This window comes from Procambarus clarkii, chromosome 93 (genome assembly GCF_040958095.1).
Source record: "Procambarus clarkii isolate CNS0578487 chromosome 93, FALCON_Pclarkii_2.0, whole genome shotgun sequence".
Classification (NCBI taxonomy): domain Eukaryota; kingdom Metazoa; phylum Arthropoda; class Malacostraca; order Decapoda; family Cambaridae; genus Procambarus; species Procambarus clarkii.
Window position 1 is genome coordinate 1,024,191 of NC_091242.1, and position 24,226 is coordinate 1,048,416.

The window sequence follows — 24,226 nt, forward strand, 5'->3', positions numbered from 1 at the left end:
AATTTAATATGAATAATTGCCACATTATGGAAAGTGAAATAGGAGAAAATAGGCCACACTCAATCTATAAGTTATTTGAAAAAGCTTTAAATAATTCTGATAAAGAAAGGAATCTTGGGGTTGAAGATGAGTCGCAAAAATAAGGCTGAAGATATGATGTCCAAACCACACATCAGATCTCAGGGTTGTTCTGGATAAATATCCATCAGCTGAGGATCACAAAGAACATTGTGCAAGGAGCATATACTATACTTTCCAAGCTTAGAATAGCTTTTAAATACATGGATGGTGAAATACTAAAGAAATTATTCATGACCTTTGTGAGACAAAGGTTGGATTATGCAGCAGTTGTATGATGTACATATTTCAAGAAGCACATCATTAAACTAGAAAAGGTGCAAAGAGATGCAACTGAATGACTTCCGGAACTGAAAAAGGAGCTATGAGGAGAGGTTAGAGGCATTAAAAACAACCAAAGTTAGAAGATAGAAAAGAGGCAATATGATGTACAAAATGTTAACAGGAATCAACAAAATTGACAAAGAAGAGTTTTTGAAAACTGCAACTTCAAGAACAAGACATATGTTCAAACAAAGGAAACAAAGGTGCCAAAAAAACACTAGAAAATTCAGTTTTACAAATTTTGTGGTAGATGGTCGAGACAAGTTATGTGAGAAGGTGGTGGAGGCCAAAACCATCAGTAGTTTCAACGATAAAGAGTACTGGGAGGACTGGACACCACGAGCGTAGCTCTCATCCTCTAACTACACTTAGATACTGTAATTACAAACACACTGTAGGTAATTACAAACACACACACTAGTTAATTACATATATACATACATGCTGTACATATGTATGTACACATATATATATACATATATATATGTACACATGTATATATACATGTGACCAAAGAGCCAAAGCTCAACCCCCGCAAGCACAATTAGGTGAATACATATATATGTACATATGTGTACATATGTATATTTCTAAAGTTATATGTAAGGAATACCACTATTGACACGTGAATACAACATGTATGTACAAACAAATTAAATAAAGTGAGAATGGAAATAAATGGACTGAGTTAGTCCCATGCAGCACCCAGCCTCATTAAATTAATGCTGAAAAACAAATACTTTGGGCCACTACGGCTAAACTACGATAGATAGTGAATTTTTACTTGGAGTTTCATGCTTTCTGCATGCTAATTAACAGTATCAAAAGAAAGTTTTTCAGAAAATTGTTTTCTTGCACATTACAAATAATGCATCATTATAGCCTGTGCAGTTTATTTATTTATTTTTGTATTTATATATACAAGAGTTCTTACATTCTTGTACAGCCACTAGCACACACAGCATTTCGGGTAAGTCCTTAATCCTATGTCCCCCAGAATGCAACCATGCTAAATCGTTTAACAACCAGGTACCCATTTTACTGTTGGGTTAAACAGAGGTTACAGTTAAAGATTTGCGCCCAGTAAATCCTCCCCGGCCAGGATATGAACCCAGGACAAAGCGCTCGCCAAACGCCAGGCGAGCGTCTTACCACAATGCCATGGGGACCGTTTAAGGGTTAAACCTCCTCTCTCACACTTCACCTACAGTATTTCTGCATTTGTTCTAAATACTTATTGTATTATGTTTTGTACATCTTGATGTGTAAATGTTATATACTGTACACATATATAAATAAGCATATTGGAGTCAATTTACAAGCTTGATGATCATTTTTATTTTGTAAATGTTTCTAAGTATTTTTGTTAAAAAAATTCACCATTGAGTGTTGTGGTGATTAATGGTAAGTATGAAAACAACTCTTTTTCTTATTTTAACTTATTTTAATTGTTACTAAAATTGTGAACAACAGAGAATCAATTTATGGAAAAATTTCGCAATTACACTTAATACTGTAGATATCTTTGTAATATTCTATCTTGGAAATATTTATGGCCTGAGGTATCGAGTTGTTTGGACCATATTTTCTACAGTATTTGAAAACAAAATGCGTTTAGTCTTTTTCTTGCTAAAAAATGTAATAAATACAAATACTTCTATTATTTTTAATTTAACTGCATTTCTGCATTCAGTGGGAACAAAATGCTTATGAGGGCTCCACAGACAAAGGGCAAAAGAAGTTTCAACAGTATAAATATGTACTGTACTTTATGTTCATATTATACCAAACTTTCTTTTGTAATTTCCTTTTGGATTATTCATTTACATTATAATCCAGTGTTAGATCACCTGATGTCCTTACAGCTATAGTCTGGTACCTTGTCATAGGACCATCCCATTGTTCCTGAGGATTTTTTCTAATCTTTATTTTAAACTGAAGTACAATAATGACTTATCATTTATGGCTTCATTGGACAAGCTGTTCCATGGCTTTATTGCCTTGTGGGTGAATTTTTTTTATTGCTTTCTGTGTTATATATGTGTCTTGAGCTTAAAGCTGTTGCCCTTTGTATACATTACATTTGATCTTTTAAAGAAATGGTCTGGATTATAATATCATCCATTTTCTTCAGTATTATAAAAGTCTCGATGAGATCAGTCCTCTCATGTCTGGTTTGCAGGGTTCTTAACCCTGTGGTCCTAAACCATTCTTGGTATGAGAGTTGACTTAGTTCAGGGATGATAACTTACCATAGGCAGCCCTCGATTTGTGCATGGTTTATGTTTTGAAAGATGCCTGTAAACAAAAAAAAATATTTTTTAACTTTTGACTCGGTTATCTACAATATTTGAACAGCAATTCATACTAATTCCTCTAATTTCTTGCCACAAATACAGTACATAATAAAGTCCACAATAATTTGGGCATGCAATGATGCAAGAATGTAATCCCCAAAGTTTTTCAACTAAAGAAATGTGGCATGTGAGTGGTCAGCACACCATTGAGAATGTGGTGGACCTGTACCACAAGTCTACCATGTTCTCTTCCACATTCTTATTGAATAGTACACATACCTATTCCATTCAGTAATCTATGCTGAACCCACATAACAATGAAGTTCACTCATACAATAAAAAATGTTGGTAATGAAAATGCACATTTTCCAATGTTGTGCAAATCAAGGACTGCTTGTAAAATATTTATTACTTCAGGTACAGTATTTATCATTTACATTTTATTTTAGGCTTTTATGAGTTACCCATTATTGTTATTAATGTTGTACCAAAAACAATAATAATTTGTTTAGTAACTCATTTGGGCTTCAAAGTCACCTATTGCGGTCAAAGGTAATATTTCCTCACCTAACTAATTGTATGCTATGTGTCATATGTTAAAGTGCAGTAAGTATTACGATCCCTCTCCTTCCCAAAGGTTCATGAATAAAACATAATTTTATGGGGCCTATAGCATAAAGGCTAAAAATAGCTTAATCAAAGCTCTTGAGCTTAATTTTCCACATAAATCACCAACATCGAATAATAAATAGCTTGGAATTGTTAATCTGTGTTTAAGGTTATCCAATCTACACTCGTCTGGTCCTGCCTTAAACCCTCACCTGCTGTTATGATGAAATACTCTCATAATACACATTTAGGTGCATGCAAAAACAACAAAAATAATAATAAAAGGAATAAAAAGAACTTTTGTGACTTTCATGTAAATGGAAACCCCTGAAGAATAAGCTTCCGAGTGCCACATAAGATAACCCCTCCCCTCTACTACTGACTGCCATGTAAGAAACCCTGCAATGGTCTGTTGCTTACTGCACTATAGGAGAAAATTCAAGAGGAGTTGTGGATCATGTAAGAATGTGAAGCCAGCATGACTATATAGCACATGGAAGAAAAATGAGGACAAGATATGAATACAAGGACAGAGTAGGAGCTGCGATTGGAAGGAAGACGGAGCGTAGGAACTATGCACAACCCCCTAGGATAATTGGGGATCGAATGCTTTCCTGCAAGAAGTGAGGTCGTTGCTGTACCAGCCAGCCCAAGTGGCTGGGCATGACCATGTTAAAGAAACACTCAAAAAATGCTGCTTACTGCCTTGGACTATTAAGTAAAACCCGTAGAACTATTATCATGGACTGAGAGAGCCATGTAGAACTACCACATAGGACTTCCTGAGCTGATTATCATACATCAGATATTCAGACATAAACAAGCAAATTTTTTAAAAATAAATCTTCATTTGTTAATTTCGTGAAGCAAGCATCTTGCTACTGTGTAAAGGAAGAAAATACTGTAACAATGTAGAATGTTAACACTTTCGCGCTCTCCGCAAAGGTCACTCAGCCAACCGAATGTGCGCGCTGCGTTTTTATCGCTTAAGCGTAAAAACAAAAATGTGTATACTCTTTTTACTCTTCTGACCTTAGTTCTCATGCTACGTATTTCATTTTGGTACCAACGTGTTCGCAATAAAATTCTCTAGAAGAACATTAGTAAAATAAGTCACGAAACATATAGGGATACCAGCACCAAATAAATAACTACGTAGATGACTCGCCGTGAGCGCCCATCAGCAACAAAATGTTTTTACTTTTGGGATTGTAATCACCTCCACACTTGTTCTACAGCGTTAATTTTGGTATCAATGGACTCGCAATGAAATTCCCAACACGGTGATATGAATATAAGCGTAGAATAATGATGCAGCCCGCCCGCAAGAGTGTGGGAAGTGGTGAAATTGTTACCCGGTATCGGTGACGGGACGTCGCACGGCGCTTTGAAAGTTTATACTTATTTCACTCTCATGACATTAATTTTCTATGTACGTCATTCATTTTTATGTCAATGTGTTCGCAATAGAATGTTCTATGTGCCCATAGGTAAAAAATATCAACAAAGCGTAAGTTAGAATAGCGACAAATATAAAACAACGCTGGAACATATCAGTGAGCGTCAAACACACACGAAATATTTTTACTTCTGTTATGTTTGTCAAGATTATACTTGTTGCACACAGTTATTTTTGGTTGTATATTGATCGGAATAAAATTCCCTAAACAGACATATGCATCTAATACATGATATGGGGGAAGAATTACCAGTATAAACGGCTAAAGTCACCCACCTGCAACCCGTTTGGGACAAAATACCATTTGATCGAAGTTATCCACACCTTTCATGAACTTATTGTACCATGCAGCCTAGTGGTGAGAAAGAGAGCCTCATAGCACGCAGTTTGAAACAAACCCAAAGTGAATCGCATAAAAATTGAATTTTATACAAATATTTTAAAAGTAGACATAACTTTATGTCCACTATGCGTTTACGTTAGACGAAACCGAACGCGCCGGCGCGTCCAGATAGCGCGAAAGTGTTAATATAGAAATAGCAAGTTGATAATTTCCTTATTGCTTCATGGGATTACAGAATTTAGTTCTTTATTTCCAAAATTGTTATTTTAAAGTTTATCATATTACAAGATAAAAAACCACTGTTAATTAAGAGAGAATAGTAATTGGAAAAGATGGTGGGAAACAGTAGTTGTCTCAAAGACTTTTACAATATAGTACAGTACTCGCTACTATATTTGTGCTTGTATAAATAACTCGTTGGTATAAATTTAATGGTGCCAGTGTGACCAGTGCTCATTGAAGAGTAAAGTTTACCTACAATTAACCTAAATATGAATTATATGTTGGGAATATAATAAGCATACTTTTATAGATTTTTGCAGTCAATTTCAGAAGCATGTCTATGGCTCTAGTGGCTCTAAAGCTACTGTATTGCCTTCCAAAATAACACTTTCCTAGTCTTGACTTTTCAATAGTCTAAAAAATTTTGAATACAGACACAAAATCCCTGTAAATAATATACCTCCAAGAATGTGATGTGTATTTATTATTTGTGTCTGCAGAATTGAGCCATTAGCTCTTGGACCCCGCCTTTCTAACCAATCTATTTTTCTCTCTTATCTACTACATATATTTCTAACACCTGTACACACACACATACACACACACACACACACACATATCCCCAGGAAGCAGCCCATATCAGCTATCTAACTCCCAGGTACCTATTTACTGCTAGGCAAACAGGAGCACCAGGGTGAAAGAAACTCTGCCCATTTGTTACCGCATCGTCCGGGAATCGAACCCGGGCTCTTAGGACTACAACCCCCGAGCGCTGTCCACTCAGCCCCGAGGCCCCTAAAGCATATAGGGGCCATGTATGTGTATATAAGCATCCAAATTAACAGCACAAGCATTGCTTCTTTTAACACTGGCTACATGATATGACTAATCATAGTTTACAGAAATTAACATTGAAGAAATGAAGCCAAGTTGGCTTAGAAAATGTAACAGTGTTTAATAACTATAATATAAAGTTAGACATCAGTAAATGGTACAGTGTACATTTTTGTACATGGTTCTATTTCTTTCCCATTTGACATTAATTGTACTTAGAAAATCATATTCATGGTCTGTTATTCAGTAAAATATATTGTTTGAACTTAATCTTTTATGCCAATACACAAGTTTTAGAATCCTTAATGTGTTTTGTTTGACTTTTGTTATTGGATATATAATTATTAAAATAAACCCGAATTTAAACCAGTAATTTGTTTGTGTGTGTATCAATTCATCTGCAGACTGACGTACAGTACAACCCGCCCATTGACAGAGAAATGAATATCACAGTATTCAGGCGGTTCAGGATCCTACAAAATTTTGGTGGTTATGGAACTGGTCTAATAAATGAGGTTAGCCTGCAATATTTTGTAATGTAAATTGGGGGAACAGGTTTTAATATGAAAGTGTCAAAATTAAAATTACTGAATGAACTAACATTAGATAGTTTTCTCCAAACTAACCAAAATAATTAATACTGGTTTATGGGAGCTCATTTGGACAGTTAGTGTAAAGACACTCATTATTATTGACCGCTCTCACTGCTCGAAATTAAATAAGAGAGAACACAAAACAATTTGGATAACCAAAAGAGTTCCTGCAGAAATATAAATTAATGTAATTACTTTTGCAAATGTTAATTATACACTGTATAACAAAAATTGTCTTCACAATTTCTGAGCTTTACCACTTGGTTGCTTCCTTGGACAAAGTTCTGTTATTCCCATAGACAGAACTACTGTATGCAATCAGAGCATGACGATATTCAGCATCGGTCATACATGAATATTTTTTAATGCTGCTGTAGGGGCATTTTGGAACTTGGGAGGTAAAGTACTAGAGAATACTCAATCCAGCTTGGGATAATCTCAGAAGGCTCAGTCGTATACAGTACAGAGTACTGCTGTTTGAACAGAAGACACTCCTACAGAATTCAGGCTACGCTGGAAACTGCTTTCAGTTGAAAAGCATGGGCATTTTGGCCCAGAACTCATCTTTGACTGCAATGTTTTTCATCCATTATAGATAATTGATACTATAGATAATTCTGTGGACTTGAATTATTCGTATACAGTACTGTACTGTATTTTTAATTGGGCTATGAATGAATTAGAAGGATGTTTAGCAGCAGCATTTGTCAGGCTGAACAATGCACCCATTGTACAGTTGTTTGTCCAATAGATAAGATGAAAAACAAATGTTAGCTATTTAAGACATGAGGAATTTTATAAAACCACTTAAGAGTAGCCATACTGTAGTTATCCTGGAGAAGGAGTATATCATATGTACCAGCACTGTTTCTGATCAAATATAGTATATAATGACTGCATAGTGCATGCAAATGTTTTCGGCAGCACAGGTACACCTCGCTTGGCCACTCAGGAGTCGCATTTGCTTCACAGCAAATTTAAGTTAAATATTATATTTTTAAATGTTTTATATTTTTGCTTACAGCTGTATTACAGTATGGTTTTGCCATATGTTCAAATATTAATATATGTAAATATAGATACATTGTGTGCGGTAATAAAAAAAATTGTTTTTTTAAAATGAGCAAACTTTCGATGCAACGGAATGTCAGATGGGCCGGATGAGAGTTTGTCCAAATTAATCCATTAATTGAGAGTACATAGTACTGTATTGGTACTTTAAAGTATACTCGAAACTTTTCCTAGCACTACTTTGTATCACAGGGACCGTAAATCTGGGCTCTGTACATGCACAGACCAGTACATGCACCCCAATAGGCACTTAACTTGTCTGTATACAGTTGTTGCCAGTATCAGCTTGCCTATAGGAGCTGCTGAGCTGCAGTCCCCTAAGACACTCAATGCAGGTGTATGACTCCATGAACCTCACACAAGAATAATAAGCAACTAACAAATGTCATAAAAAGTCTTTAGGTTATTTTCAACATATTTATAACTGAATTTTGAATTAAATCGAGACAAAAATAGAAGTTTCATGCTGCACGATAGTGTAGGAGTTATTGGCACTGCACCTGACAATGTTGAGCTGCATTTGGTGCAGCCCAATCAATCTGTGTGAAGCTTGCAGTGACACAGTCCCTCCATGCTATTTTGCCATGGCTGCCACTGGTTGTTGCGTATCTTTGGAGTTCTGATCTGACTGGTTCGTGTTATAAGTTCTGGTTCAGTTTGTGTTTTAGTGGTAGTGGTTATTTTCCTGTTCTATTTTCCATGGGTTATACCTTGGTTATGTTGTTATTGGCTATACTGCATTTGATTTTGAACTTTCTCATTTTGATCTTGAGCTGCCTTTGCCCATTCTTGTCTTACTGATAAACAGGTTATGCTACCTCAAGGCATGTGCCTTAGCAGCCAGAAATCAATACTGCATATCTCTGGGCAGAGTTTCTAATACCTGTTATTGACTTCAGCCATTATTGTTTCTCCCCTTGTATGGTTTCCTTTGACATGATTATATGGAACTTGGCACTACTAAGATTGAGTTTTTGTCATTACTCCAGTTGGATTAAAGGGGCATCCACACTGGGGGGGGGGGGGGAGGGTGGCAGCAAATAACTCCTAGGCTAACACACACACAACTTAATAATGGTCCAGGACGGACCGAAATATCATCGTTTCTTCATCTTCTGATGTGTGGTTTGGTCATCATATAAATCTAACTATTTTTCTAATTGACTAGTTTCCTCTGGCATCGCAGAAGAAAACTTTGTTTTAAACATTTTTAAGGCTGTGTATTTGATTGTTAATAAAAGACGAGATGACCCCTTGTTTCATCAAATGGGTCTCATATTTTTTATATTTGTCATCTTAAGTCTTGCCCAAAACATATGTACTGTACTAAGGATTCCGCAATTTAGATACAGTAATTTTGTATACATTATATAGAGGTGGAGCCTCTGAATATTGGTAGTATACTTTATATTTTACAAAATTTGTAGTTATCATTTGATGGGATAATAAACTGACTTGGTGGCTGGTCAGTAATTAGCAGGTGTTGTTTAAGATTCAGCTACTCGGAACAAAATGTTGCAAGAAGCACGGGCTATGGTGAGCCCGTAGTGGACTTACCTGGCACAGGAGCAGGGCTGTAACATGTTAGAATGTAGCTCCAAAGTTCATTATGTCTAGTGCTGTATACTGAATGTGCACTGAATGTCATTCTTGGCCTAACATGAAAGTGCAATTGAATGTATTCTTAATTCAGCTATTTGTTAATGGTTTACCTAGAAAGTAATTCTTTGCTTATATTTCCCTATAAAGTTGCAAATAAAACATAGACCATCTGGTTTCCCTACTGTAATTTGTTTTCCTAAGAAAATAGTTATTGTTTGTAGGACTAATAGATTTTATCCATCCTTGTTTGAAACATTATACGTACAGTAAAAGACAGTAAGTAGGTGAAGTTGTACATAGTATGTAAAGAATGTTTATTTAATTGCTTCTAACCAATTAAATAAAGTACTGCGTAATATATGCAGTACTGTATATCTATTAATCATAGATATGCCTAAATATATAATATACTATATTAGTCATAGATATGCTAAATATATGTAATACAGTATATATAGTATATCTGTAAGTGTTAGATACCACTCTGCTGGGGAGCATTTTCTTCATATTATTATTCATCATGAATTATTCTGTACAGCAGACTATATACAGGGTATGTATGTACAGTATTCCATAGTTTTATGGTATGTAAACAAAAATGCAAGGAAAGTATTTATATGAGAAGTGAGGTGACAGGGAGAAAGTACCAAAGAGTAAGGTGCTTGGACAAAGTACACAAATTGTGTTTATTAAAGTGAATATGCAATTCTTTATGGGACTAAGATTGCATCAAGGAGACTCGGTAGGGGCTAAATGGGTTATCTTTAATAATTGTGAATAATACAGTAATACGTACAGTACATATAATACACAGTAATACATATATACTCTGTAAATATACTTTTTCTTTCTTTGGATACCCATATAAAATTTAATACAAAATACAGTACTTCTGTTATATTAAACTTACTTCAAGTCGTTTAGTATTTAAAATTTGCTTCTGTTCTTGTATTTGCATAATGGCAGCTGTTGTAGATAATTGGAAAAATCCTTATCTTGCATGAATTCTTTTCCTTCATTTTCTCCAAATAGCTTTCATGTAGTTACCCTCAGTGCCCCATCTGCTTCCACTTGACCTGTGTCTTGCACTGCTGTGTTTCAGGGACACTTTCATGCCTCTTGCGAAGTGCATTAATGTGTACCTCAGCCCCAGTGAACACAATCTTCCTTATTCTGTCCCATTTCTATTTTAGTGACTATTAATTGTAGTGTGCTTGGCTTGGGATAAAATAGGCTTTGTCTGATTACTGGGATTTAAATTTGTAGTTAAGTATGTTAGTTATCATTTAAGTTGTTCTTAAGCAGCATTTCCTTGTACTGTATTTGTCTTGTTGCCACTGGGAACTTGCCTGTCTTGAAAATGTTGCCTCAAATAGTCTTTCTGTGGCATTTCAGAATAGAAATAGATTTGACTACAGATTTAACATTTTTAATATTTTTTTTGTTAATTTAATCTCTCTTGATACTGTTGTTAATGAATTAAATCGTTGATTTATCAACAGGAAAACCACTCTCGGCGGATGGTGACAGAAAAGCTATTGCAATATGCATTTCCTGCGTCTCATAAGCTGCCTTTCTTTGCTTTTGAGTACTGTGAGCAGTATCCCGAAAATGGTTGGAGTGTTTATGAGCCCATTGCTGAATTGAAGAGACAGGTAAGAACAAGCAGCATGAGTGTTGAAAACCCCATTAATGCTTGTGAGTTTATTGCATCATGATCAGTTTTACCAAATAACCAAGTTTTCTTTTTCTATATAGATCTGATATTGTCTTAATGCCATTTTAGTGAGATCTTGCACTGTCTTGACTTTATGGATTGGTAAACCTGATGAAAATGTGTCATTGGTTCGTACTGTAAATATAACTAGGATATAGTAATGCACAGTGATTTATATTATTTTGTGTTTGCAAGTACAGGGTAGTACACTATAGAAAAAGGAAATTTTGAGAACAGTTACATTTCACATGACATAAGATAATAAATACCTGTACGTTCATACTCCCAGTCTGTGCTCATCCATCACCCTCGATTGCCTCTCAAATTCCAAATTGAACTGGACAGTTGCTGGTAGAGGGATCACTGAATGTGAATGTCTCATAATAATTTTATGCTTATTTAGCTCTTTATTGTAATATACTGTACAGGGTATCCCAGAATTAGCTATCTATTTCTAGGAAATCGGACAAATCTATTCGTAATCTATGTAATTTCATGTTTTTTACCTAATTTTGATGCAAACACAGGTTTATAAATCATGTCGAATCTTTATGGAAAACTTCATATTTGAAGAATTTTCGTACTCCTTCGATACTGTTACGTTCTGGCATTACGTGACAGTATCGAAGGTTGTCCTCTTCCCATGTCATTGTGTACGAATCCAGTTCTTTTAAGTTTGTTCACAAGTTCATGAATCTCTCTATCTGTAGGACCGATTCTGTGAAATCTCCTTGTAAATCTTTCTCTGATTTCATTATTTTGTGATCCTTTGATACCGGATGTCACAACAACGGTGCATTCTTGTGCATTCATTATTAGGATTAGAATTCTGAATGGAGAGAGCACACTTTAGACATTTTTACATTTATAACACATATTAAACATGATAAACATCGATAAACATGAGTTTTAAAAAAGTTGTCTGATTTCTTGGAAATAGATGGCTAATTCTGGGACACCATGTAATTTTTGTGTTTATAAATGTTTGCAAATTATTTATTATTATTAACATCTTTATTGACAAAATTAATTACAATTTTGCCTAATCTGAGGATTTTGATAGTCTTATTAAATTGAGGATAATGCTAGTATTCACTGTCATGCAGGACAGAGGGTCATACATAAGACAATAGGTCTAAACTGTAGGCTGGAGCACATATATATCATGGTTACAATCAATGTTCTATTGTATTGTAAAAAGAAAAATACTGAGACATATCAAATTTTATTAATTTTTACAGCTGAAAATGCAATACAGTACCATATATAATTTCCTTAACAATAACTTTGTTCCTTTCTTTTGTTTTCTCTCCATATTGGAGTCATGTACAGTACGTACAGTACTCATTCTCTGTTGTGACTTATCTCTATCTTTTGCCCATATCTCAAGAAGCACATAAATTAACTGGAAAAGGTGCAAAGGCATGCTACAAAATGGCTTCCGAAATTGAAAAATCAGAGTTTTTCTGGAGGAAGTGAGACACGAGGTGTTAAACATGCCAAAACTAGAAGATAGAAGAAAAAGGGGTGATGTGATCACCACTTACAAAATACTAACAAGAATCGACCAAATTGACAGAGAGGAATTCCTGAAAACAGCAACTTCGTGAACAAGAGCACACAGATTCAAGCTAAGAAAACAAAGGTGCTAAAAATATTAGAAACTTTTCTTTTGCAAACAGAATGGTAGACGGTTGGAACAAATGAGAAGGTGCTGGAGGCCAAAACTGTCAGTACTGTAGTTTCAAGGCGTTACACGACATTGAGTACTGAGAAGATGGGACACCACGAGCGTAGCTTTCATCCTGTAACTACACTTGGGTAATTGCTCATGGTATCCATCTTCCCAGTACTCTTTATCATATGATGCTTTGAAACTACTAGTACTGACAGTTTAGGCCTCCATCACCACCTCATTTGTTCCAACTGTCTACCACTGTTTGCAAAAGTGAGCATTTTAATTTTTTTTTTCAGCTTTGTTTTCTTAGTGTGAACCTATGTCATTTTGTTCTTGAAGTTGCAGTTTTCAAAAATTCTTCTTTGTCAATTATATAAATTCCTGTTACTATTTTGTGCATAGTGATCATGCCACCTCTCTTCATTCCATCTACTAGTTTTGGCTTATTTAATGCCTGTAATTCTCCTCGTAGCTCTTGTTTTTCAGTTCTGGGAACAATTTAGTTGCATGTCTTTGCACCTTCAGTTTATTGATGTGATTCTTGAGATAGGGGCACCATAGATAGGCTTGAGATAGACATGTTGTGTGGGGGGGAGTGAGTTCCAGCTCTGTACATGTTGTTAGCTGCCAGTTAAAGGATTACATCTATTGTAATTTAAGCTGCAAATTTTAACCAGCTGTCATATTGTAATATTCTTAGGAAATTTTTGTATTTGTCTAGTAGTGCAATCATATACATAAAGGTGAACATTTACCACAGATAATTTTCCTTTTTAATAGGTGTCTCCATCAGCTCTGTAACATAGCAGTGTGTTTAGTTATTGCTGGATGCACGATAACATTGCTTACTGGCATTTGGTAAATGCCCAGTTGTGCATAAAGCTGTAATTTATTATTTTCCCCATCTAGGGATTACCAAATGAATCTTGGCGCATCACACGAATAAATGAACTCTATGAGTTATGTGAAACCTACCCAGCAGTATGGGCAGTGCCAGCAGCAGCAAGTGATAACGACCTGCGTAATGTTGCAGCTTTTAGGAGCAGAGGAAGAATTCCGGTAAGGTTTCAACAGTTATTCAGTAATTGATAAGAGTACTGGATTTTTTATTTACCGTAAGTTGCCAGTAATGATACATTGGTTTGAGCCATTATTGTCTTGGTATATTATGGGAAATATTAAAGAAATAATAACCATATCTTTGCTGCTTGTCTAGGGAAGGTTTGTAGTTTTTTTTTTTTTAATATTTATGTAAAATCAGGTATTGTATGAGAGCATGAAGGGTGTTAAACAAGCTAGATAGTTATACCTAAATAGGGCTGATAGGAATTTTTGTGAAAGTAATAATTATAGAATGGAACATGCCATGAAAAGTAAGAAGATAGATGGACTGTACTTTTTAAATTTTTCAGGTTTTCATGTATTATTATAAAGTATATGATTTTGGTTCACAGGTGCTAAGTTGGATTCACCCAGAAAGTCAGGCAACTATTACTCGCTGCGCTCAGCCTCTTGTTGGTGTTAGCGGAAAGAGGAGTCGTGATGATGAGGCTTATATACAGCACATTATGGATGCTAATGCTCAGAGTCATAAGATTTTCATCATGGATGCTCGGCCCAGGTAGAAAAGAGTATACTTTAAGCGTTTAGGAAAAATATTATTTGACTAAATCTTAAATATATTTGCATGCAATTCTGTTGCACTGCATTTCAAAGCAGCTATTTTCAGTTTATCTATTATGAAAGTTCACTGCAAGTCCTTTTGAATAGTATCATGACCATCAGTGCAAGGTGACAATTTCACCCGTGCAACAGAAATCTTTTCATATGTCCCTGTCGATTCCCTTCAGGTGCTAGGTAGGCACAGTAGAAAACTTTAATCCAACCCTGAGTGACCATATAAATTTTACTCAGAATCATTCAAAGCCAAAATATGTTCTCACAAACTGCTAGTTTACCCACCTGGTCACCTAGATGGCTATGTCAACACCTGGTCACAGACAAAGAAAGAGGTCTGTCCACAAGGACTGCTAGATTTGAGGGAGGAAAGAAGAGTATTAAAATATCCTGCTCAGAACGAAGCTTCATGTAATCACTAAGTCAGATAACTGAGCTATTTCATGTGAGTACTTTTTTGGCAATTCTTTGGTGTCACAGCAAGCAGGTTCTTTCAGTAGTGGATTGAAGTATCCTTGCCAGTGAGCTCCCCATCCTTATAGTAGAAAACAAGAGTGTTTGAAAATGTTTTGCCTTAGTGGAACTTAGTTGCCCTGAGCCTGATGTGCTAACTGTGGCCTGTTTGTACTTGGTTGCTCCTTTTAGTGGAGCAAACAAGAGGAGCATGCCAAGAAAAGTTTTTTTAATAGTACTGTACAGTATTAACACTTTCACGCTTTCGGCAAACGAAAAAAAAAAACTTGCCCCTTGTGTGTGCGCGGCGTTTTGGGTCATATGATCAGCTGGAAATTACTATGTTGCAATTTGTCAATTAGGATTTCACAGTGGACACTTTTGTGACTATTCAAATTATGGTGGGACAATCTGATAGGAAAATTTGTCATTTTGCTGTATTTGTTATAAAGGAGTTGGTATACATTACTAAATGTAACGAAAAACACTCATTTCCTCTCAGTGTGAATGCTGTTGCCAACAAGGCCAAGGGTGGTGGATATGAGAGTGAAGATGCATATCAAAATGCTGAGGTGCAGTTCCTGGACATCCACAACATCCACGTTATGAGAGAGTCTCTTCGCAAGCTGCAAGGTAAAGCTATTTTTGTTTTCCAAGAAATTTCTTTATGGAGCATCTTGTAACATGTAAATATTTGAAAGCTATGGAAAGTAAAAGAAATGTAGTATAGTACTATGTTGGTGAACTAGTTTATGTAGGCCTACTACAGTATTTGGTGTGCTAATTGGTGCCCAATTGGTGAACTACAAACATTTCTGACAGATTTCCTTAAATATGAAATGTTGGTACTTCTTTCAAACATTTTTATTTTCAGAGGTGTGCTACCCCCACATTGACAATGCTCATTGGCTCAGCAATCTTGAAGCTACACACTGGCTGGACCACATTCGATGTGTGTTGAGTGGAGCCCTGCGTATTGCTGACAAAGTGGAGAGTCACAAGACCAGTGTAGTTGTGCATTGCTCTGATGGTTGGGATCGTACTGCACAGGTCAGTTGAAGTTTCCGCCCTGTGAATACGTTTTGGAGTGAAATATCGAATTGTAATGTTACTGTACTTTGTAAATATATTTTGAAATGAAAAGTAACATACTACCTGATGTTTGTTGCAATATAAATGTGGAAAAATTTATGTAAACTTGTATATATGTACTGTATGTGTATATATGTACTGTAAACTTGTACTGTACTGTATATATGTACTGTATCTATTTATATAGTTTATAATAATTTTTAACTAATTTTCCATTACTAATTGATGGTTTTATCAAATTTAGCTTACAGCTCTTGCTATGCTAATGTTAGATGGTTACTACCGCACCATCAGCGGTATTGCAGTTCTTATAGAAAAAGAATGGCTTAGCTACGGTCATAAGTTTGCTCAAGTAAGTATTGCATCTTGTTTCAATATGTAAAGTGTAGGATAATAGCTGTATAGTACTTAAATTTATTTTTGGGGTTTGAGAATGTATAGTGAATACTTCTTGAATTAATAAGTTGATAGCATACCGTTAAGTTTTAAATTTTTTATGAAAGTGAATACATTTGTTCAATACTGAACAGTCATTCATCTGCTGTGTAGTTGTCAATTTCCAATTAGTCCAAGAAAGTTTAGCTAATGGATTGGTTAAAATTTTAATTAAATTCAGAAGCAGTGCAAATTAATGAGTTTGTGGTGAGGTGGTCAGATGCAGCACCTACTCAGCCACAAGAAGCAAGCTCTGCAGTTGACCACCAGAGGCAGAGCATACATGATATTGCGCATCATAGTTTTAGTATTGACTATTCAAAGTGCTAGTTTCACTCATACTCTTGGTTTAGTTTTGACAAATATCAAACATCCTATGAATATGTTGGATAATAAGGTTGATGTCATACCAAAGGCTTTGACTAGTTGCCAAAATAAGTGGACGTGTGTAGTGCTGACTTTTATCAGAAAATACATATAATCTACATTAAAGGTTTAGCTTCGTGCACTTTATCCTTGAGCTTCCTTAGCAAAGTCTTACTGTAAACGTAAGTAAACATTTCTAATTAAATGCAGTTTCATCTGCATTATATGTGATGAATTAACACTCGTAACAGCACAACTTAAAGCTTCACCAGAAATCTTCTGTTGAACAATCTTATTTCTTTACTTAAACCTATGAATCCACCTTAGGCTAACCCTTGAACTCCGTAATCCCTAACTTACCAGCAAACTTGGCAGCAATCAAATTCTGCTCTCCAATCACAGTCCCTAGTAGCACACATGTACCTCAGTGTTCGAACACCCAGCCATGGTATGGGTATGGGGGCTCCATAATAAATGTACAAAATGAAAATTGAATGCACATGTGACACTTTCTCCCTGTGCTTATAACCATGCTAGGAGGCTCTTATCTCCATACAAACCTTTCACTCTGTCGAGCTCTCTAACCCCCTCCTCTCACCCTTTCATGTATTTCACTCTTCATTTGCAAGATAGTGATTATCTTCCTCTACCACATGATTCCATCTTTCTCAGCCTTGTTCACCCCCTTCCCCCCAATGCTACTACCTACCATATCACTTCCACAATGCAACCACCACAACTCTATTAGTAAAGATATCCTCCACTACACAAAGGTTTTTGTTAAAGATATACAACCATGTAATTGTTTACTTTATGGTTATTTATGATGTATTAAGTATGAATTTCATATGTATGCAAAATATGATTAATCTGTTAGTGATAAGGATGTATAATGCTAAATATGAAAGGCTATTTTCTTACACTTGCAGCGTATTGGACATGGCGATGACCGCCACCAGGATGCAGATCGGTCGCCAGTGTTCCTACAGTTTGTCGACTGTGTGTGGCAGATTATGAGGCAGTTTCCACATGCATTTCAATTTACTGAAGATTTACTCATCACATTGCTGGATCATCTGTATTCATGCCTCTTTGGTACATTCTTGTATAATAGGCAAGTACTTATCATCAAATGTATCAGAACTTTTATCTTCCAAGACATCTTTAAAGTGCCTTTTTTGGTAAATACAATTTTCATTAATCAAGATTATGAAAGTATGCAATGTCAGTTCTTTTATTTTATAATTTATAATTTCAAAATTTTCACTTTTATTTATTTACTGTATTTGATTTTTAAACTTTTGCATATTTTTATGTAATTCACCTAAACTGAATGTCATTAGTTTTTATATTATTAATATTTTAAAATGTTTTGTATCATTCATTTTGAAGAATGCTTCCTTTTGAAGTTATTTCCTTGCAGTTAAATAGTAAATTATGGACATAGTAAATTATGTCCAAAGTTGCAATGCTACTTTCACTGTTCGGTAACAGAAATATCCCTGGAAAACAAAATTCAGTTAGATTTTCTCATACCCAGTTTTTTAATATAGTATGGTACTTTACAGTGTACTGGTAAAGAGGGTTAACCAGTACACCAAATTTGTATTAAAAAGGGGCAAGCAATGAGTTAACCAGCATATACCTACTTAGTGCAGCATATGCAGCATATGTTGGTGCATGAGTGTTTGTACAGTAACACAATTGCAAGCATCTTGTGGCAAGTTATTTTTGTCAGCAGAAATCATTATAATTCTTTGATGATAGCCTCTAATATCATTAACAATATTTTGGCAAGTGTTTCAGGAAGCAGTATAAAAAGAGAATGCATGTTGCACAATTAGTATAGGACATAAAATAGAAATTATAAGAGGCTACCCACCACAGGTAGCTTTTGTTTATAAAAATGTTGATTATGGCATTAGCAAAGCCAAGAATTTATCAGCTACTCTATACCTAAAAGTAGGCTATACTTCAAGAAGTAGTGCAGGAACAAATGCGTACAGATTTAACAAATAGTAAGGTGAGCAAAATTTGCTGGCAATTAAGCGGTTCTATTTTTGCTGGTCAAGAATGATGATGCCATCACCCCACCACATATAACTGAATTTCTGTGGCCTCAGTGATAGTGCCTCATTGCCTAATTTAATGATTGATGGTTAATAAATCTTCACAAGTGTGTATTTTAAGGATAAATATTTGTCGTCATATCCTGTTTTTTATTTTCATAGCATGAGAGTTACCTACCCAGATAAAATAAAGTAAACGAAAAAAAAAGAATATGAAAAACATCTAAAAGCCACACTTCACATGCATCATCACTTGATGCTTAAGTAATTTATGGTAATTTTATTATTAAATATTTAACTAGGATTATTTTCTTAAGTTCTCATACTTTTAGTGAGTGTTAATTTGTTACCTGATAATTGTTGCTTTTTTTTTTAGTGAACGAGAAAGAATGGAGAAGGAGGTGAAAACAAAAACAGTCTCGCTCTGGTCGTTGATTCTTAGTAATCAGTCGGATTTTGAGAATCCGTTATATAACCCAGCAACCCGCCATCATGTTCTCTTTCCTCTCACTTCTATGCGTCATCTTTGTCTCTGGGATAAATATTACTGCAGATGGAACCCATCAATGCGACAGCAGGTATGATTCAAGTGGATTGCTAACCCAAAATACATTAATTAAAAAAAATTGTAATTATTTGCATTGTATTTTGTTATTCTCTTAAGAGAGTGATTAGAGTATCACCTCTTCTCTAGGGTTTACCATCATTTTGTTTCACCTGTATGTACTCCAACATCTTTCTTTCCATTGGATTGAACCTACACCTGGATTGGTTAGGTTACAGCACTGCAGCTGCTGGTCTTGGGTCTTGGTCTCTTATTTGGATTGTGTTTCTGGGTGGAGGGCCTGGGACCTTGTCTAGGTGTTTATCTGAGGTTTCATTTTATTTTTAAATTTTCAGTGTCAGTACCCTAAAAGTCATTAGGTTCCCCCTCCCTTTCAGGTGGGATCAAGTGTTATCTATCCCAAAGGGACATCCTTGTTGGAGCTTCGATCATTCATCCCTGGATTGGGAGGTGTTTCAACTCTAGGTTTCAAGATTTCATTTATTCCACCACCTTGTTCTCATTAAAGAACCTTGTAAACATTGCACCCCTGATCTCATTCCATCAACCTGTTCATATCCAGATATATAATGGCCCTGTGCCTTTTTCAATCGAACTCGTGCATTTGAAACACCTCGAGTTTATTAGTGGCTTTAATACTGTATAAAAATGTTATAGAAATAAAGCATGAATTGTAACTTGCCGAATAGTAACAGTAATGAAGTTTTCTGATCTTTGACAGGAGCCGGTTCACATTCGTTTCAAGGAACTCCTTCATGTTAAGGGCCAACTTGAAAAGCGGGTTGATGAACTTAGGAGAGAACTAGCAGCAAGACAAACTCACGATTCTCCCCGTGTGGCTTCGGCCATTGTGTGATAAATGTAAGTTTTCGTACTTGTGATAACCACCCGAGGCAACTTGGAGGGAATAATTCCACATGAATGAGATTATTGAATGAACTTGAGTAAACCTGTCATATCAGTATAATGTTGATATTTATCTGTCTAATGTATATATATTTTTCCCTACTTACGAGGTAGGGTAAAAATAGTAGAATCATCCCTAGGTATTAGGCTATTTTTTCTTTCTGGCAGAAAGACTAAAATTGGTCCTGTAGAAAATTTTATGCAGAATATGCATTTGCCTTAAAATCTGTTGTCATTGTTTATACATTTCAGGCAGGTTAGAGAAATGAAGGTAGTTCTTCATTATCGTGTATTATATTAGACAAATTATTTTTTATCTTTGTCAAAGACAAACTAAACAAACTACATTTATTTAAGTAAACCTTATAAGGTTTCAATACATTGACTCAAGGGAATGTTTTTGTATACAAAGGCTGTGGTATATTAAAAACTTAACCCCCATTGTTCCACTTATGTGTTTGTTGCACACACATAAAAAATGCTCATAACATATTAAGTATGCACTTATGTACATTCTCAGCTATCATTAAAATGATCAGAAAGATTACTTGAAATGCGCCTATTACTGGTATAAGAATTGATGTGGAAACGAATGCAGAACAAATGTAACATACCCAGATCATGTCGTAATGTGGGGACATTACAGTTGTTAAGTTATAGATGGTTTGATTGTAGTGGGCTAAAGATTATCATAATTTTAATTATTAGTTATTTATCTTTAATGTGATGTGATAGTTTCTCCTCCAGGAGAAACTATCACATCACATTAAAGAGAGAGAGAGAGAGAAGTTTGCCAGAGGTGAGACTTCGTGCCACACTTGTGATTCGTAAACAGTATAGTTCTTTTTTTAGCTTAAACCCAGTATACATGTGCATAATTTATTAGTAATGAGCAATTGAGTTGTAAATCATTTAGTGAACAGATAAAATACAAAATGCCTTGATAATTTCAAGATTCAGGCCATTTAAAGTTTGTAATTATATCAAAAGCAATTAAAATATAGTATTAAAATCTTGCAAATAGTCTTTGCAAGTCTTTTGCTTTTGGCCTTTCATTTAATTTTACGGCCACTTTGAGCTTGTATTCATTCTATGGGCCTTAATGTAAGCAATTAGCCACTCTGAGAGTATCATGACAAATCACATGCTACCAATCTTACCTGTAAAAGGAAAATCTCTATATTTCAAATTGAATGTCAAGAGTAATAGTACTGTACTACAGTGTCCCTCCCACCTGTTCTACCTGTTGAAGGTTCTGGGGATCCACGTCCCCTCAGCCCAGTTTCCAACTAGGCCTCTTGGTTGCTAGTCTGATCCACCAGGCTGTTTGATGTGGCTGTTTGCAGCCTGACATACGAGTCACAGCCTTCCCCCTGGTACATTGTTAATTTGTTCTTTAATTTGTACTATTGAAATTTGAATGCACTTCACTGAACTAGAATTGTGTATTTATATAGAAATGCTTTTGCATAAGGTAACTTTGCACAAATATTTAATTGTAAGGTGATTCAAGTGAAATATTGAAAATTGAAGCATGTATATACAGTACAGGTACTATAAATATAGAATTGTCATACATAGTTAGTTTTATTTATAATACAATATTTGGAAATTAGAAATTGGATTTAAAGGTAACATGAAAATGCATCTTCCATGCTAGCTGACTTGGATATAGGGTTTCTTAAATTTATTCTGGCTCTTAACTTGTGCTTCACCAAGTACATAACCTAATTGCTTACTTTTAAATGCTGATCAATATCTTTAGTTCAAATTTGTCTCTATATCTTTTGTATTTTCTACTTTTAATTTGAGTGTTTGAAAATTTAGTATTTGCACAGAATTGAACATTTGCACTTATTATTAATAAAGATGGAGCTAAAAATTAAGTATTGTTAGCATAATATGAAAAATATTTATTTTAGTGTTTAATAGAACATTGTTGGAAATCGACGAAAAAAAGGTAAGCGAAAAGAAACGTACTACCTCAGGACACTGAAGGCAATAGTGATGATTCTTTGGGTTTTAGGCCTATGGGAAAGCAACAGTGATGAGGCTTACAGGGAGTTTAGCAGTAGTAGTCGTTTTGATGAAACCTGGACTGGAACTTTGGGCCCCTAAAGTCTAGAGCAGAGTGTACATAATTAATGATCCTGAGGTAATAAAAGGGTGTGTTGTTGGTGCTCTTTATTTGATATTAAATATTACAGGTTGACTCCAACTCATTAGCCCATTAGTGGTTGGCCCATTAAAACATCCATTCTTCCTGTTTAATTATTTAAGCTGTTTTATAGTTATTATAAAGTAATGCAATACTTGAAACTCATGAATGTAGAGTGAAAGACCACACAACTATAATACCTTATAATTTATAAATAATCTAGCATTATGAATGATTGTAAATAAGAGTAAAGTAGCTCGGATCTGAATTGTATAGACAAATTTACCTAAGATGTTAGTAAACAAAGTACAGTATTTGATAAGTAATAGTTGTGTGTGTTTTTTGCTTATCCTTGACATTACAGTGCATTGGGCATTTTATTTTTGTTCAGTCTTTAAGTGTTTTCATGTGTATTATACAGTAAATGTACCTGTAAATTATACAGTAGAAATCTTATAATTTCAGTTATCCTCTGCCCCCTAAAACAAATTGCCTTTAAACTATTCTGCTAGCATGGTGGTAATTTTAAATGTAATTCTCCTTCAGTATCTATTTGAACTAACACTATTGGCTGTAATTGTTAGCTTTTGTGTTTGTCAACAGTGGTAAAGTAAATATACCGACACAAACATTCATTGTAGCTTTAACCGGCTTTACCACCAGGTGATTGTTAATAAAATTAAGTGTTTACGTTATTCTTGAAAAAGTGTTATTTATTTTCAGAATGTTTTCATATTTAATGATTGCCAATAATTGGTGAACAGTTGCTTCGATCTTCATAAGTAAAGATCCATACCAGTGATTGAAAGCTTAAGTGGAAGCATTGTTACAAAAATATATATTTTATATATGTTGGCATCTTCCCCATCCACAAAAGGTTATCTTAGGTTTAGAAATTTAAGATGACAGTAAATATTTGCATTTATGCCATACTGTAACACTGGGCCTCCCTGGTGGCTGTAGCATTATGCCCAAATCATTGGTTGCAGAAGTTTAGTATTATTGTTCTCTCTGGTACTCTTATTAATATAATACTTTTTCACAATGTAAAATACCAAATAGTTTCTTCTACATTCCCTCAAACAGTTTTGGCAACTGTCTCAGTTTTCTTCGTGAATTACTGTACTTTTAGTTAAAGGTCAAGGTTTTTTTAATAATGTATCCTGATTTAACTGCATTATTATAATGCTGTTGATATTCATGCTATAATTTATGGTAATGAAGTGTACATTAAGTAGCCTGCCATATTTTTTGTATTGTACATGTTTTGTATACAAACTAAAATATTGTATAGATATTTGAAAATATATTTGAAATTATTATATATTTCTTTAAGCTGTTTACCTTTGCAGTATCCTTCTAGCAACCTAAGTGAAAATTGTAGGAAAGGGAAGATTTACAATTGTCCAACTACTTTTGCCATATTTTGGGTAAGGAACAACTGACAAATGTGCAGTACTTCGTGATGTAGTGGCTGGCTCCCTGTACCCACTCGCCATGCAGGTGAGAATAACTCATTTTCAAGCCCCCGGCATGGTGGGATAATTCTGCACTGTTCCTTAATTATTTCTGTGCACCCAGTAATATTTGAAGTCCTGGTTGTAAAATGGTTGGTGGATCATGTTCTAGGTAAAAAATTATGCAGAACAATCTAACTGGTTCCCATATCTAGCTTATG

The 24,226-nt window shown here is 35.0% G+C and overlaps 1 protein-coding gene across 5 annotated transcripts in view; it reads left to right on the forward strand.

Moving 5' to 3' along the window:
* LOC123746860 (phosphatidylinositol-3-phosphate phosphatase) overlaps positions 1-23,870 on the forward strand; it is a 39,206-nt gene extending 15,336 nt beyond the window's left edge. For 3 of the 5 annotated variants that reach the window (XM_045728691.2, XM_045728694.2, XM_045728695.2), the window contains 10 exons: positions 6,571-6,681; positions 10,935-11,087; positions 13,737-13,886; positions 14,282-14,448; positions 15,460-15,590; positions 15,832-16,007; positions 16,294-16,401; positions 17,780-17,964; positions 19,296-19,497; positions 20,206-23,870. In XM_045728691.2, the coding sequence (XP_045584647.2) occupies positions 6,571-6,681; positions 10,935-11,087; positions 13,737-13,886; positions 14,282-14,448; positions 15,460-15,590; positions 15,832-16,007; positions 16,294-16,401; positions 17,780-17,964; positions 19,296-19,497; positions 20,206-20,340 (1,518 nt within the window). In that variant the 3' untranslated portion in view covers positions 20,341-23,870. The remainder of the gene's footprint in view (positions 1-6,570; positions 6,682-10,934; positions 11,088-13,736; positions 13,887-14,281; positions 14,449-15,459; positions 15,591-15,831; positions 16,008-16,293; positions 16,402-17,779; positions 17,965-19,295; positions 19,498-20,205) is intronic. The other 2 variants (XM_045728693.2, XM_069319595.1) reach the window with 1 other exon arrangement.
* The last annotated feature ends 356 nt before the right edge of the window (positions 23,871-24,226 follow it).